The sequence below is a fragment of the Gavia stellata genome, chromosome 30 (genome assembly GCF_030936135.1).
Source record: "Gavia stellata isolate bGavSte3 chromosome 30, bGavSte3.hap2, whole genome shotgun sequence".
Classification (NCBI taxonomy): domain Eukaryota; kingdom Metazoa; phylum Chordata; class Aves; order Gaviiformes; family Gaviidae; genus Gavia; species Gavia stellata.
This window is the reverse complement of record NC_082623.1, coordinates 6377292-6390268: the sequence shown is the minus strand read 5'-3', so window position 1 is coordinate 6390268 and position 12977 is coordinate 6377292. Positions and strand designations below refer to the sequence as shown.

Sequence of the window (12977 nt, the reverse complement as noted above, 5' to 3'; positions counted from 1 at the left end):
CTGGCTGCAGCCCTGGGTCTGTATGTTGCCAAGCTGCAACTTGGTTCCTTCATTGCAAATACAAGTAGTGATGGATTGTTATCCTTTCAATGGTACCGGTTTGCTTCAGGCACAAATTCTGTCTCTACCTCTGTTTGGGGATTTTGTGGCCCAAACGAGGCAGTGGCCTGGCCGGAGGAGGGGCTCCTCTGTTTCATTATTGCACTGTCTACGTGCACACATGGGGTGTAGAAGTGAAACCTCCTCCCTCCTGCTGACTTCTTTACACAGTTGCAAGCTACCAGTGCATTGTTTTTTACTGGACTTTGGTCGTATCGAGTGTATTTGGGCCTTTGCCTCTGCATCAGTTAAAGAGAAAGCTGAGCAATAACTACCCACAACTGCTCCTCTGCCTTCTTCCCCTTGAGCAAAAGCTGTGCCCCCCTCGCCCCGTCAGCGGTGAAGAGGCTCATCATACCCATGCACATCCCATGAGCATTGCTCGGAGGGTGTCCAGCCCCGGGGGGGCTCAGTCTGGGAGCCGCTGTGTCTGGTGTGGGGCATTTCTCATGCTTAGTAAATCGTGTTAATGTAGGAAGGAGGGGGGAAAAAGGTAGTTTTAGTCTCTGAAAATTCAAGTTAAAAGTTCTTCAGTGTCAAACAAAACCCCCAAAACTTCATTGGTCTCATTCTGTCTCAAGCAATTAGGAAGTTGTTGAGTCTAATGGGGGGAAAAAAAAGGGAACGCATGAACTCCATTTACATATAGAATACTTCCATGCTTTTTAGTCTGCATTAATATCTGCTCTGTAATTCTTTTTTTATTGTCCTTTTGCTAGCTGTGGCATAGCCAAAGCTCATTGCTAGCGCCACTTTTCATTGTAGGGGCTTCCTTTGGAAGGAGAGCAGCTCTTTTGGGGTGGTCAGCTCTTGCTCTGGGCAGGGAAGGTGCCTGCAAACCTGCAGCCAGGACACTGCTCCCACCGCTGAGCCTGCGTGGGACGTGGGCTTCCGAGACCCCGAGAGTACCATGCTTGCTTAGTGCTTTTATTCATTTTTATTTGAATATTCTTTTCTTAGAATAGCTTCTGAAGCGTCTTCTAATTTTGGCTTAAATTTACTGAATGATCCCAACAGTTTCACTATTTAGGTGTTTCTTCCTGGGATACACTTCCAGCTGGCGGAGTCTGGGGGTATCAAAGGCTGAGCAGGTTATTCCCATGCAGCTGTTGTGTCCGTACCGTAGCAATCGCGCTGTGCTCACCCAGGGCCTTTCCTCTCGGTGCTCGCACACCCGCTTCCCTTGGCCCAGCAGGCATGGTGAGGTCTGGCCAACAGCTTCACATGCAGAAAGGCAGGTTGGGCGTATGCCAGCGCCCTGCAACCGCTGCCTTGAAGCTGGGTACGAACTCCATAGCTTGGGACAAAGCGTGTATCTACAGCCAAACCTGCTCTGAACTCTTCAGGACACTTTAAAAGCGTTTTTCAACTAATTTTTCTTAATTTTAGAAATGAGCCGATTGCACGTTGAATCTAGGCCTTGGACGTCCTGCTCGGTCCCTGCTCATCCAGCTCTTCCCGCCAGGAATAGCTCAGCCCCTCTCCCGCCTGCACTGCCTCTGGGCTGCCCAGCCTGTCACCAGGCATCCCAACAACAGCTCTTAATATCCCCAGTTAATAAAAAAATGCACTTTAAAGCAAGGTAGAGCTTAGAAATACACAGTCCATTACTCGCCCCATGCTGAGCAAACTGTTGAGGCCTTCTTGACAAGCTAATACTCTATTTCCTCCTTCTGTTACCCCAAATTATTCTGTCTAATTAACAGACGTCCTTTATCTTTGCTTTCCAAGCTGTTACACTTCTCGCTTCAAGGGAAACAAAAAAAAAGTGCTTCTTGCCGGTTCATGTTACAGCCTCCCGGTGTCAATCCTGTAGGCTGAGAACGGGGCGAAAAAAGGTGCGCGCTGCTGCCTTTAGCGCGGCAGCCTCCGCTCCCCTCCATCCCTCGCCGGCCCCGGCGCTGCGGGCACTTACCTGGCCCGAGGGGTCCCGTCCTACCCCTCGACCACCACGGAGGAGCGGGGTGAGCGGGGCGTTATTGGGTGCAAACGCGGTCCAACTGCCATCTTTGTGCCAACCACCTCATTTTGCTGCTCTCACTCTTTTTCTCGCTCTGTAAAACAGGAAACGTTGCAGCCGCAGCTGAGCCCCGGTTCCTGTCTCTGCTCGCAGTCCAGCTGTGGGGTGCGGGGTTTGGGTTATCTTGGGACCCCAAAGTCTCCAGCTTCTCTCCAAGCAGAGCCAGCAATTATCTTTTGGGCCATCTCCCTCTTATCAGCCTCTGACACGCGGAGGTTGAGTGCTGGTTCACGGAGCTGCCGGTGACTGAGTCTCCCTGAGCTGCTTTGGGGTAGAGAAATCCAGACTTAGGGAAGTACAGTAATGCTATTATTTTAAGGCTTCTTGCAGATTGGAAAGGAAAAAAGTGTGTATCAGCAACTGAGGAGAGGTCACGAATGGCAGAAATTCATTAAGGTCTTTAGAGAAGTGAAAGCTGTGTTAATGCAAATCATGCAGGGAGGTCGGTTTAACCGGCCAGGCACCGGTAAGGGCTCTGTGCCTGTGCATGTGGAAAAGGAACACAAGTAAAGGCAGAGATCTCGTAAAATAACATAGGGTTTATTTTTACAAAGACCAGCCTAGAAAGGGATACGTGACAAAAAAATTTCCTGGTTCGAAGACCGTCTCGTGTGGCTTTGGGTGGCTTGTGCTGGCTGGCCCAAATCCTTGTTCTGGGCCGTGGCTCGGCTCGCTTCCCGCCGCGCTCAGCGCTGTTGCCTTTGGCTTTTGGTCGGGGAACCGTTTCTGGAGTTTGAGCTGCAACAGGGCACTGGCCTGGAGCCCCCGGCGCAGGAAACCTGCGAGTAAGCAGGGCATGGCAGGGGGATCCTGCTGCCAGGAGCTTCTCTGAAGTGCCTCTGGTCGGAAAAAGCCGGTTGCAAGAATTTGTTACTAAAAAGGACATTTTCATGCTGTGTGTTCTAGGCTTCTGGTGCATCCCATCTCGGGTTGCCAGGGTGCGTCAGCATGGGGCCGACCTGGTGGCATGGAAAAGGGCACCCAAATGCCTCATGCCTGGCGCAAAGCGTCCCGGTGCGCTCACCACCCTGGGTGCTATGTTCTTCTGATGTTTTCCACCTTATAGTTGCTCCTGATGAGGGAATCGAGGAAATCAGGGGCTATGCCCCGGAGGAGGAGCAGGCTGCCCACTGCCCAGGACGGGTAATGCAGCTCCCGCCGGCGCAGCGCCCCGCTCTTGATGATCTCCAGCGCGCACTCCTCCTTCGGTGCCGGCGTGTCCCGGATGGCGTGTGAGACCGCTCGCACGGCATTCTCTGGAGGGACGGGAGGACAGGGAGGGAAGGAGCAATGTCAGATGAGAGGCCACCATAGGCACCACTGGCTCAGCTGGGGTGTCTGTAGCCTCCTCTAACAAACCGACAAACTCTGGGGGTCACATCTACTTAACAAGGCTTAGAACAGCTAAAATAAATAACAGTTATAGTGATGTCCTTCCCATTCCTTTCCACCTCTTGAGCAACCGTGGGACGGAATCCCTACCTCCCCTGGGTTTACTGCAAGGATATCAGAGCCAAAGGTCTTGGGCCACACTTCTTAAGAGCTGGGGTCCTGTTTCCACAACTGCACAGCCACTGCAGGCTGAGGGTCCAGCAACAGGGGCGAAGCAGCGTGCTGAGCAGCTGGAGGGCGGGTGGCGGGCTCGGCTTGGCTCTGTCTGGAAACGCACTGAGTCGTGGGGCCCCAGTGATGCTGAGCTTACCTGTGTCGATGTAGCCCAGGATGCAGAGTGTGATGGAGACATTGACCTTGTCTATGATGAATTCATGTCGCAAGGAGCTGAAAAATCCATCTAAGGCAAACTTAGTTGCAGAATAGGGAGCTGTAAACGGGGTGCCAGCTTTACCTGGAGCAGAGAGACAATGTCCGGGTTTGTGTACTGGGCAGACACCAGGCTGCATGGCTCGCCATCTTACCCTTCAAGTAGCTACAACATTGTGGTTTAGTGTGACTGAATAATGTCATGGATGCTTGAGAGAGGTAAACAAATAGAGGAATGTTTAAGGTGTAACATACGGTGTACAATGGCATGAAGTACCTTCAGTTGTGGGTGATACTGTTCTTGTATTCCTACGCATATAGCCATGCATACCAAATGCATGTGTAATATGTGGCCGTGCACATAAAGTAACCTGCAGTGGCATATCATTGACTGCAATGCACGAAGGTGATTAGTGGGTGCAAAGAGACTATTAGGACAGGGCACAAAATATAAATCCCCCAGAGGACTTGAATTGTGCATCCAGGATATAAACCATACACTGACCCCGACTCCCGGCGGGGTGGCTCTCTGCCTTATGATCCTTATTCTGCCTTTTGAAGAAGAGGTGCAGAAGGGATCCCTTGCAGGCAGAGGAAGGGATGTGGGCAGGGAGAGCCTGGTCCCTTGTGTGCTCACCTGCCATGGATGAAACGACGACGATGCTGCCCTCGCTCTCCTTCAGCATGGGCAGGGCAGACACGGTCATCGCCACGTAGCTGAGGAAGTTGATCTCCAGGAGCTTTCGTACGTGCCCAACGTCCCCATTGAAATAGTTGAAGTAGGTGTAACCGATGTGATTTAGGATGAGCATATCGAGGCCTCCTGGAAGCAGAGCGTATTTGCCGTTAGCAACCAGTATCTCAAAACAAGGCAGCTTCTTGGTGGCTGGGATGGCCCCAAAAATGTAGCACAGGGTGTGTTGGGGAGTGAGGAGGAGCAGTCCTCACCACTTACCCCAGGTGTTCTCAGCCTCTTTCACCACCACCTCAGGGAACGTGGTGTCCTCCATAGAGCCGCTCACGTAGCGGGCAGACGCAGCACCCAGCTCGAGGCACCGCTCCACAACCTGCAGCAACAGCGAGAGCGGTGTTGGTGATGGTCGCCCCCCTCCACGGATCCCCCCCATCCCACGAAAGCTGTCACTGTCTTGGGCGGATGGGCAGCACATCTCCCTGTCCCGCTGGAAACCCTTCTCCCTTCATGGGAGGAGACACAATGCTCAGAGAAATGTTTCTGGCTGCAGAGTTAAACAATGGCATATCTGAGCCAAATATATAGTATTTATAGATAGGGATATGACTGCTTAATTTTGCTTCTGTTGTACATGGGATGCAAAAACAGTTCAGACTTTGAGAAAGGGCAAGGGCTGATCAGACCAGGGCTTGGGCAGACCAGTCTTGTCCTTGGTGGTGGAGGTCAAAATTCACAGCTGAAGACTGCAGAGAAAGAAACGCTGTGCTGCCAGCATTGAACATGCCATTTGTTGTGGGGGGTGTTTGAACAGGCTCGTGCTGGGGAAGCACTGGGGTGGATCTGTGGGCTATCTGGTGTCCTTGTGTGCCTGGGCCGGGGTGAATATCTGCATTCTGACCGCCTGTGGGGTTCTGGGTTGCAAATGTGTTTCGCCTGCCCGGCACGCTCTGCTTGCCATTTACTTTCTGCAGCTTGGCCTCCTTCCGCGCCGTGAGCAGTAGGTGAGCCTCCATGCGTGCCAGGTGATACGCCATCTGCTCCCCGATGCCGCTGCTGGCTCCTGTCACGATCACCCGTTTCCCCCGGAGCATCTCTGGGGAGGAGGGTGCAGGGCTCAGAGCCGGCGCAACCCGTGCTATCCCCCGGCACGTGGGAGCTGCGGCTCCTCTCTGTCCCTGCCGCCCCTCGCCTTTGGGTGCAGGGAGCTGCAGGCAGCAGCACTGCCCCGCTGCAGCATGCACCGCTCGTGCAGACCCCGACTGGAGTCTGGTCATTAATCCCAGTTTGGTGGGGAGCGCGTGGGAGGCTTGAGCTCTGCGTCCAGCCTGGTCTGGGAGCAGCTTTTGGAAATGGCAAGAGTTGACTAATAAAATGATTAAATGCTTTAAGTGGATAACTGCATGTTTCCCAAATAAATCATTTGCTGCACTCAGACACTTACTGTGTGTCCTGGCAGACCCCAGCATGATCCCATGAGCTTTCCTGTGCGGCGCAGGGTGCTCTGACCCCTTGTACCGGGGGCTGCCTGCGCTCCCCTCCGAGCCCTCAGCTCTTCCAGCTGCGCTTTGAAAAGCACTTCAAATGTCCCGTGCTCTTCTGCGCGGGCACATGCTGCTGCTCTGGCAGCAGCCTCCCTGATCGTGGTTTTAAAGCGTGTTTTTCCAATGGCTTACCTTCACTGAAATTCTCGGGTGCTGAATAAAAATAAAAGGCCAGCGCCAGTCCCAGCAAGGGGGTGAAAATCTTCAGGAGCAGACCCATCTCTCTGCAAAAGTACAGACAGGAGCAAGACAAACTCCGCGGCTCTGACCGCGGGGAGGTGGACACGTCAGTAGGTTGCAAACGGGGCTGGTAGCACTAGCAGTTTTGAACTGAATTTTGTCTTGCACAAGTTTGCTGGTATCTGTTGGACCTTTTCTTTGTGCTTCCTGTAATTTAGCAAACATTAACCTAATGGAGAGCGTCACTTTGGACTTCAGGCTGTCCCTTTGCACCCTTGTCCTGCCAGGAGTTTTGGGCGTGTTTTTGAGAGCATTGAAGGGAAGGCCCTGAAAAGCTTCTAGCTCCGTAGCGTGGTGGGTGTGCTGTTTGGTGGCTGCCTTTGGGGCTGGGACACCCGTGTCCCCTCAGTGCAGACTGCCATGGGATGGGCATCCTTCTCTCTCTTCCATTCCATGTCTGAAACTGAGGCAACACTTCCCTTCCTTGCTGTCTGCCGCAAGGATTTACTAATCAGCAGTATCGCTGTGGTACAAGGTTCATAGGAATATCTAGAGAGAGTGGGGCTGGCGAAGTTTGTGGGTTTAGATCCTTGGTCGGTGCTTCTGGCTTATGCTGTGTGATGTCACCATTGGTGTTTGGGTGGCCCTGATACCTAAAAACTTGCACTTGTCTTGAGGAACCCGCTGATTGCAGAAGGTAGTAAAAGAGCCGAGCGGTGTGAACGCTGAAGATCTTCAGCTTTGACAAGCATTGCCTGTCGCACTGCTCAGCGTCTGCCTGGGCATATGGTGAACGGGTCTGCAAATACTTTCCTGAAAGTTTAGAGGGCAAAACCTGCTCTGCGTGCGCTGGTTTGTGTAGGCGATCTCGGGATAAGGCGAACAAAAATGCCAGTTCCCGATATCCATTAGAAAGTGAGGAGCAAACTGATCCTGGGGAGTGGTTCAGGGGGAAGGGTTTGGGGAGGTTTTGCATTGCTTTGTCTCAGGGTGGGTGACAGTTGGTGCTCCCAAGGGCTGGAACCGTGTCGGATGTAAATGCCCCATGTCGGATGTAAATGCCCCAGCTTGGGCACTGCTGCCCAGGCCAGGGGAGCAGTGCAGAGCTCGCTGCAGGCTTGTGCTTTGGTTTTGCACTTGGTGTGCATCGCTTCTGGGGCCTGAGCTCGCGGCATAGGGTGGTGATGCAGCAGCTCCGTGCGTCTAGAAGGTGTTTTCTAGTTACAATGTTTGCATTAAGAAACTGTCTACCAAGTTTGGAAAATTTTCCTTGGGGTGAAGGCTTGCGTTAAATTTGGCCATTGAGGTAACAAACTGCCTTTTTAGCCTCTTTTTTTTTTTTTTTCCGAAGTGAAATAAGGAGGGGTTATTGCAAGGGTGCGGCTTCCCTGTGAAAGGCGGGTCGGTGGAGTTGCGCCCGTTCGCGGCAGCATTTAGTGCCGGGGGAAGAGGGGATAAGGACCCACGAACACACAGAACTCTTGGGGTAGCCGGCTTTATTTAAGGGCTGGCCCGCTCCTGCCCTTCCCGAGCCCGGGCAGGGGAAGGGCCGGGGCCTCCCGCCGGTGGGGCCGCCCGCCTCCCCGGGCGCAAGCGGGGCTCTCCCCGGGCGGCGGGGGTCCCTAGGGCCTCCTCGGGCTCTCCAGCCGGTAGCAGCTCCGCACCAGGTAGTCCAGCAGCTCGGCGGCCCAGTCCCGCAGCAGCAGCGGCAGCCGCGTGGAGCCGTAGCGGTAGTAGAGCTCCCGCCGGCGCAGCGCTCCGCCCTTGAGGATCTCCAGCGCGCACTCCTCCCGCGGCGCCGGCGGCACCAGCAGCAGCTCCGCGGCGGCGCGCACCGCGCTCTCTGCGCGGGGGCGGAGGGGCTCAGGCGGGGAGGGCCCTGGCCCGGGGGCGCGGCGCAGCACGGCCGTGATGGGAGCGGGGGGAGCGGGGCTCGCGAGCGGCGGTTGCAGCCGGGCGCACCGGTGCGCGGCTCCGAGCGAGGGGAGTCCGTGAGAGCAAAGCCCTCTCCGCTGCCCGAGGCGCGCAGGGCTCTTCCAGCCGCCCCGATCGCGCCCTGCCGTCCCCTGCCCTCTTGCTGCATCCGCAGACGGGACTAAGGGGGGCGGCGGCTGGTGCACCCGTTCGTGCTAACGTTAGGCCGTGCCAGCCCGCGTGCGCTAGCCGCTCATATGCAGCGGGGGAAAGAAATTAGTTTTGAGACTCTCTTTTTGGTGGAAGAGAGGTGGGATCCCCCAGAGCGTGTTCCGCATGCGCTCGTGCCAGCGGGAGGAGAAGCAGCAGCAGAGGTGGCGGGGGACAGTCGGTGGCAGGGGAGTTGGAGGGCAGCGTAAGCGGCTGAGGAGGTGATGCTCGGCTCCTGGTCAGCCGGCTCAAACAACACTCATCTTACCAGTATCGATGAAGCCAAGGATGCAGAGCGTGATGGAAACGTTAATGCTCTGAATGCTGAATTCCTGCCTCAGGGAGCTGAAAAATCCATCCAAGGCAAACTTGGTTGCGGAGTAGGGGACCGTAAAGGGAAACCCGACTTTACCTGGACACAGAGTGAAGTACTGTTATAGCACGGAAAGCTGCCCTGCCCAAACCTCTGTTTTGCCCTTCATCAGATAAACTCTCTTTGGGTAAAAGAATTTCCTGTTAGTGAAATGTCATCCTGGCACCTGCACAGCAGCATTACAAATACTCCTGTCAGCTTCCAGCTCTTTTAAGGTCTTAAGGCCAGTGCCGCGGCTCATGTCTCTGCTCAGGGTGTGAGCAACCTGCAGTGACTCAGAAACCCTCAGAGGGGAGAGATGGAGCAAAGTTTAAACTCTTGTCTCTGGATACTGAGCTAAGCTGATCACCAGAAGACTTGCTAACATACCGGCTGTGAGTGGAGACATCTGTTAGTGATTTAGTTTCCTGACTTAACAGAAATTTATTAGAACAGAGTCATGTTTTTGTGAATAGAGTCAGTCAATAACTCACTCTACAAATATTAGCAGGAACTTGACCTGCCAAACCAAGATGAACAGAGATCCGATGCAGTGAGAAATTACTGCATTTCCACTTTTCTCCATAAAACTGGAGGTGTATGAGCTCTGCTGCTCTAAGGAGCCTGGCACCAGGGTGTGGGATTTGATTACAGGGCTGGTCAAAAAGCAAGCTGGGGCGATGGGATTGTATCAGAGAACAAATTCTATTGAGAAAATACAAAAAAATCTGGATTTGGGGTTGGGTTTTTTGAGTGTGTTAGGCAGTTACGGCTCCTTTAGGACGCCTGGTGTCTCTGCATGCTGCTTGCTTCTGAAAATCAGCCCACGGTGCCTTTTGACTGAATCCCGTGTCACCTACCTTGCTCCCCACTCACCTGCCATGGATGAAACGACAACGATGCTGCCCTCGCTCTCCTTCAGCATGGGCAGGGCAGACACGGTCATAGCCACGTAGCTGAGGAAGTTGATCTCCAGGAGCTTTCGTACGTGCCCAATGTCCCCATTGAAATAACCAAAGTACGATGCGCCGACGTGATTAAGAATCAGCATGTCTAAGCCTCCTGCAAGCAGAGGAGCAGGCGTTAGTGCTGGGTGGGAGAGGGCTACAGCCAGCAGAGCCTTTCCTGGGAGCAGAATAAATGTCATTGGAAGAAATCAGATTTTTGGGTCGGAGCTGTGGCTTGTCATCTCTGGAGTAGGGATAGGGTCTGGATGGTGGCTGCCAGTAAAAATTTTGCCGTGACTTTTTTTTTCCTGGTTCAAAACACAAATGCCATGGCACATGGGAGATCACCCTCAAGTTGTCTGCAGGCCTGGGGCAGGAGAGGGAGCTCCGCACCGAGCCGAAACATTACGTTTCCGCAGCCGTGACCCATGACCGCAATAGCAAGGCTGCTACGGGCCTGATGGACGGTTTCAGACCGCAGTAGCTGGGGGTGATGAAATCCAGGATTATGATACTGGAACAGGATGTCATGAGGGCACAGAGCTGAAATCGAGAGCGCAGTTCAGTTTGAGCTGGAGCGATGAAGCCGGGAGGAGGAACGGGACTGCAAAGGGCACAATTGGGGAAAAAATCTCTCCTGTCTCACCCCATCTCTATCTATCCTGCTTTTTTTGGTGGGCACGTGGCAAAAAGCAGCACGGCCAAGGAGAGGTGCAATGTTCCGCTGTCATTTGTGGGGAGCAGGCTGTAAACGTACCCAGCAAGGCCTCTGCCTCCTTCACCACGTGCTCGGCGAAGGCCATGTCCTCCATGGTGCCGCTGATGTACTGCGCGGAGGCTGCCCCCAGCTCCCGGCACCGCTCCACCACCTGCCGCACCAACACGACACGTCAGGAACCCCTTTCCCCGCCCTGGGAAGCCTGGTGCAGTAGCAAAAGAGGGTGTCTGCTCGCTGGGATGTGTCCCCGCCTTAAAACAGCGGTTTGGAGTTCCGGGAGTATGTTTGGAGCCTTTTAAGCTTCAAAGGGAGCCTGAAAAATTATTCCTTTGGTGAATGTGTTACGCAAGGCAGTCTGGCTCTTTATCGGTGCTGTCTGTGCCGGAATTGCATGCGTATAGGGTGAGCAGGGGCTTGTATATCAGTGCAGTGGAATGAGGGTATGTGTGTGCTCAGGGAGCCTGTGTGTACGGGGATATGCGTACATAACTAAGTAAGTTCAAATATCATAGTATTGTGCTATGCAGAGTGCATGTATCTGCAGGAGAGGGATTTCTGTGCACGCAGGAGCCCCGGACAGTGCAAGTATGCATACCTGTGAGCGTACCTGCGCCTGTCGGTATTTGTGCCATGGCAATTGCATGTGCACATCTTCATGCGTGTACCTATGATGTGATATTGGCCTTCATATGTTTGTGTGTGCACCGCCATGAACATGCATGTGTGAGTGCTCAGCTTGCCATTTACTTTCTGTAGCTTGGCTTCTGTCCGTGCTGTGATCAAAATGTGGGATCCCATCCGCGCCAGGTGATACGCCATCTGCTCTCCAATTCCAGTGCTTGCTCCGGTGACAATCACCCGCTTCCCTTTCAGCATCTCTGGGGACCAAGGCACAGGTGAATTTGTGAATTTGTCCAAACCCTGTTTAAAAATAAAATCCCCTAATGCCCCTGTGAGTAAGCAGTTAATTGGAAGCTAAGTGAGCCCGCAAGTGCAGTGTCCGGCACCGGGCCGTCTCTTCCATCTGCTGGAAGAAGCTGCGCTGAGGAGCAGCTGCAGCTCCTCGCAGAACGCAGTGACACGGGGACAGCGCTCGGCTCTTTCAGCAGTTTTTTTCCACAAGTCAGGACGCAACTTATAAACACCCCAACTATTTTGTAATAAAAATCATCCGCTAAGTGCATGCTTCAAAACATAAAAGCCAACATTTAAAAGTCATGTTTATAAATTCTTCTGCTACACGCTGGAAAAGGGAGTGGGGAGAGCCCTCTCCTTCTCAGAGCCCCTGCCTCACCTGCTCCCTCAGGAAGTATTTCTGCATATTACTTGCTTGTTTGATTTCAAATCTTTGTTAAAACAACTTGCCAGTATCGGCCACAGCACAAAGGCTCGGACCTGGTTCAGTCCAAGGTCTGTACAGTTTCTATACAAAACACTCAAATGTGGCTTTTAATATTTTTCCCTTAAAGACAGATTCACTTTTAATACTTACCCGGTTTGAAATTCTCCCTCGCAGAATAAAACCAGAAGGCCAAAACCAATCCCAAAAAGGGAATGAGAATCTTTTGCAACCGACCCATCCCACTGTGGAGTCAGGAAATACAGCATGAAAGAGAAGGGAGGGGAAAAAAAAAACCCTCAGCAGAGCTGCTCCAGAGGGAAGCAGCAATGCCAATCCTTTAAAACTCGTTAGCGAAGGAACTGCAACTTCCAAAGCACTGGAAAATGACGGGTGGATGTATAAGTGAGGCAAACCCTTTGATTTGCTTCCCCGCTGGAGCTGGCGAACCTCGGCCTAAGCAAGGGTGCTGTTTGGGTTCTGCCTGGCTCTTTTCATATTTCCTGTCCTACGTTAAATGCAGAATTTTGCACAACACCCTGGAAGAGGTGTGTCTTTGCTGAGCAGCGTCAAGTTTCACTTCGAGAACATCGGAGCCAGCCTGGTGCAGGTGGTTAAACGTCGTCTTTTATTCCCACTGGCACCGTACGCGGGTGTGTGCGGAGATGCAGCCTGGGTCCGATCGCTGCCGAAAGCCTCGCGGTGGGTCAGGCGCCGGGGGAGCAACCGGGGGCTGCTGTGCTGTGGGGGGACATGCAGCAAAGGTCCTGTGCTCCCCAGAGCATCTCTGCTCCGTGCCCCGAGGCAGCTGCCGGGATGCCGGGCAGTGGGGGCCCAGCAGCACGTACCACCCCCAAACTGCTCCAAAAATGCTTTGCTGAGGCAGGGTTTATTTATTATTTTTTTTTTTTTTTCACCTCTACCTACTCCTGTGAGCAGATGAGGGAGCAGCGGCTGAGCTGAACCTGTCACCGGGGCTGTAACCCCCCCAGTGCCAAGAGGCCGTTCAGGCCCCGGGAGGTTTGCAGCAAAATAGAGAGCTGTTTTCTGCAGAGAAATAAGGGTCCTTGCTGCCGTGGTTCCTGCTTTGAGTTTTGCAAGAGCTTTGTTCTTACTTTCAACTGAATATAATCTGAGGAAAAACCACGTAACATCTGCTAGCTCCCTGGGTCTAGGCAGCAGCAAACTGAATGCCATCCATC

The 12977-nt window shown here is 53.4% G+C and overlaps 2 protein-coding genes across 2 annotated transcripts; both read right to left on the bottom strand.

The window, feature by feature from the left end:
- Positions 1 to 3154: 3154 nt before the first annotated feature.
- On the bottom strand, positions 3155 to 6335 carry LOC104257947 (11-beta-hydroxysteroid dehydrogenase 1). The gene is made up of 6 exons (XM_009812873.2): positions 6248 to 6335; positions 5537 to 5667; positions 4836 to 4947; positions 4518 to 4703; positions 3822 to 3965; positions 3155 to 3375 (listed from the first exon to the last, which is right to left on the bottom strand). The coding sequence occupies exons 1-6, from the start codon at positions 6333 to 6335 to the stop codon at positions 3155 to 3157; spliced, it is 882 nt and encodes a 293-aa protein (XP_009811175.2).
- A 1582-nt stretch (positions 6336 to 7917) lies between these two features.
- On the bottom strand, positions 7918 to 12273 carry LOC104263420 (11-beta-hydroxysteroid dehydrogenase 1). Its single transcript, XM_059831295.1, is given in 8 exon segments — positions 7918 to 8138; positions 8688 to 8831; positions 9648 to 9833; positions 10476 to 10587; positions 11184 to 11314; positions 11929 to 12020; positions 12123 to 12192; positions 12195 to 12273. Coding segments are annotated over 8 exon segments (1035 nt in total).
- Between the last annotated feature and the right edge of the window lie 704 nt (positions 12274 to 12977).

Bases quoted from the DNA above. Each gene is read 5' to 3' on its own strand.
- LOC104257947 (XM_009812873.2), bottom strand. From the start codon at position 6,335: ATGGGTCTGCTCCTGAAGATTTTCACCCCCTTGCTGGGACTGGCGCTG. The intron at 4,948-5,536 runs GTAAATGGCAAG...CTGTTGCTGCAG, and splicing joins AGGAGGCCAAGCTGCAGAAA to GTTGTGGAGCGGTGCCTCGA. The intron at 3,966-4,517 runs GTGAGCACACAA...TCTCTGCTCCAG, and splicing joins CGTCGTTTCATCCATGGCAG to GTAAAGCTGGCACCCCGTTT.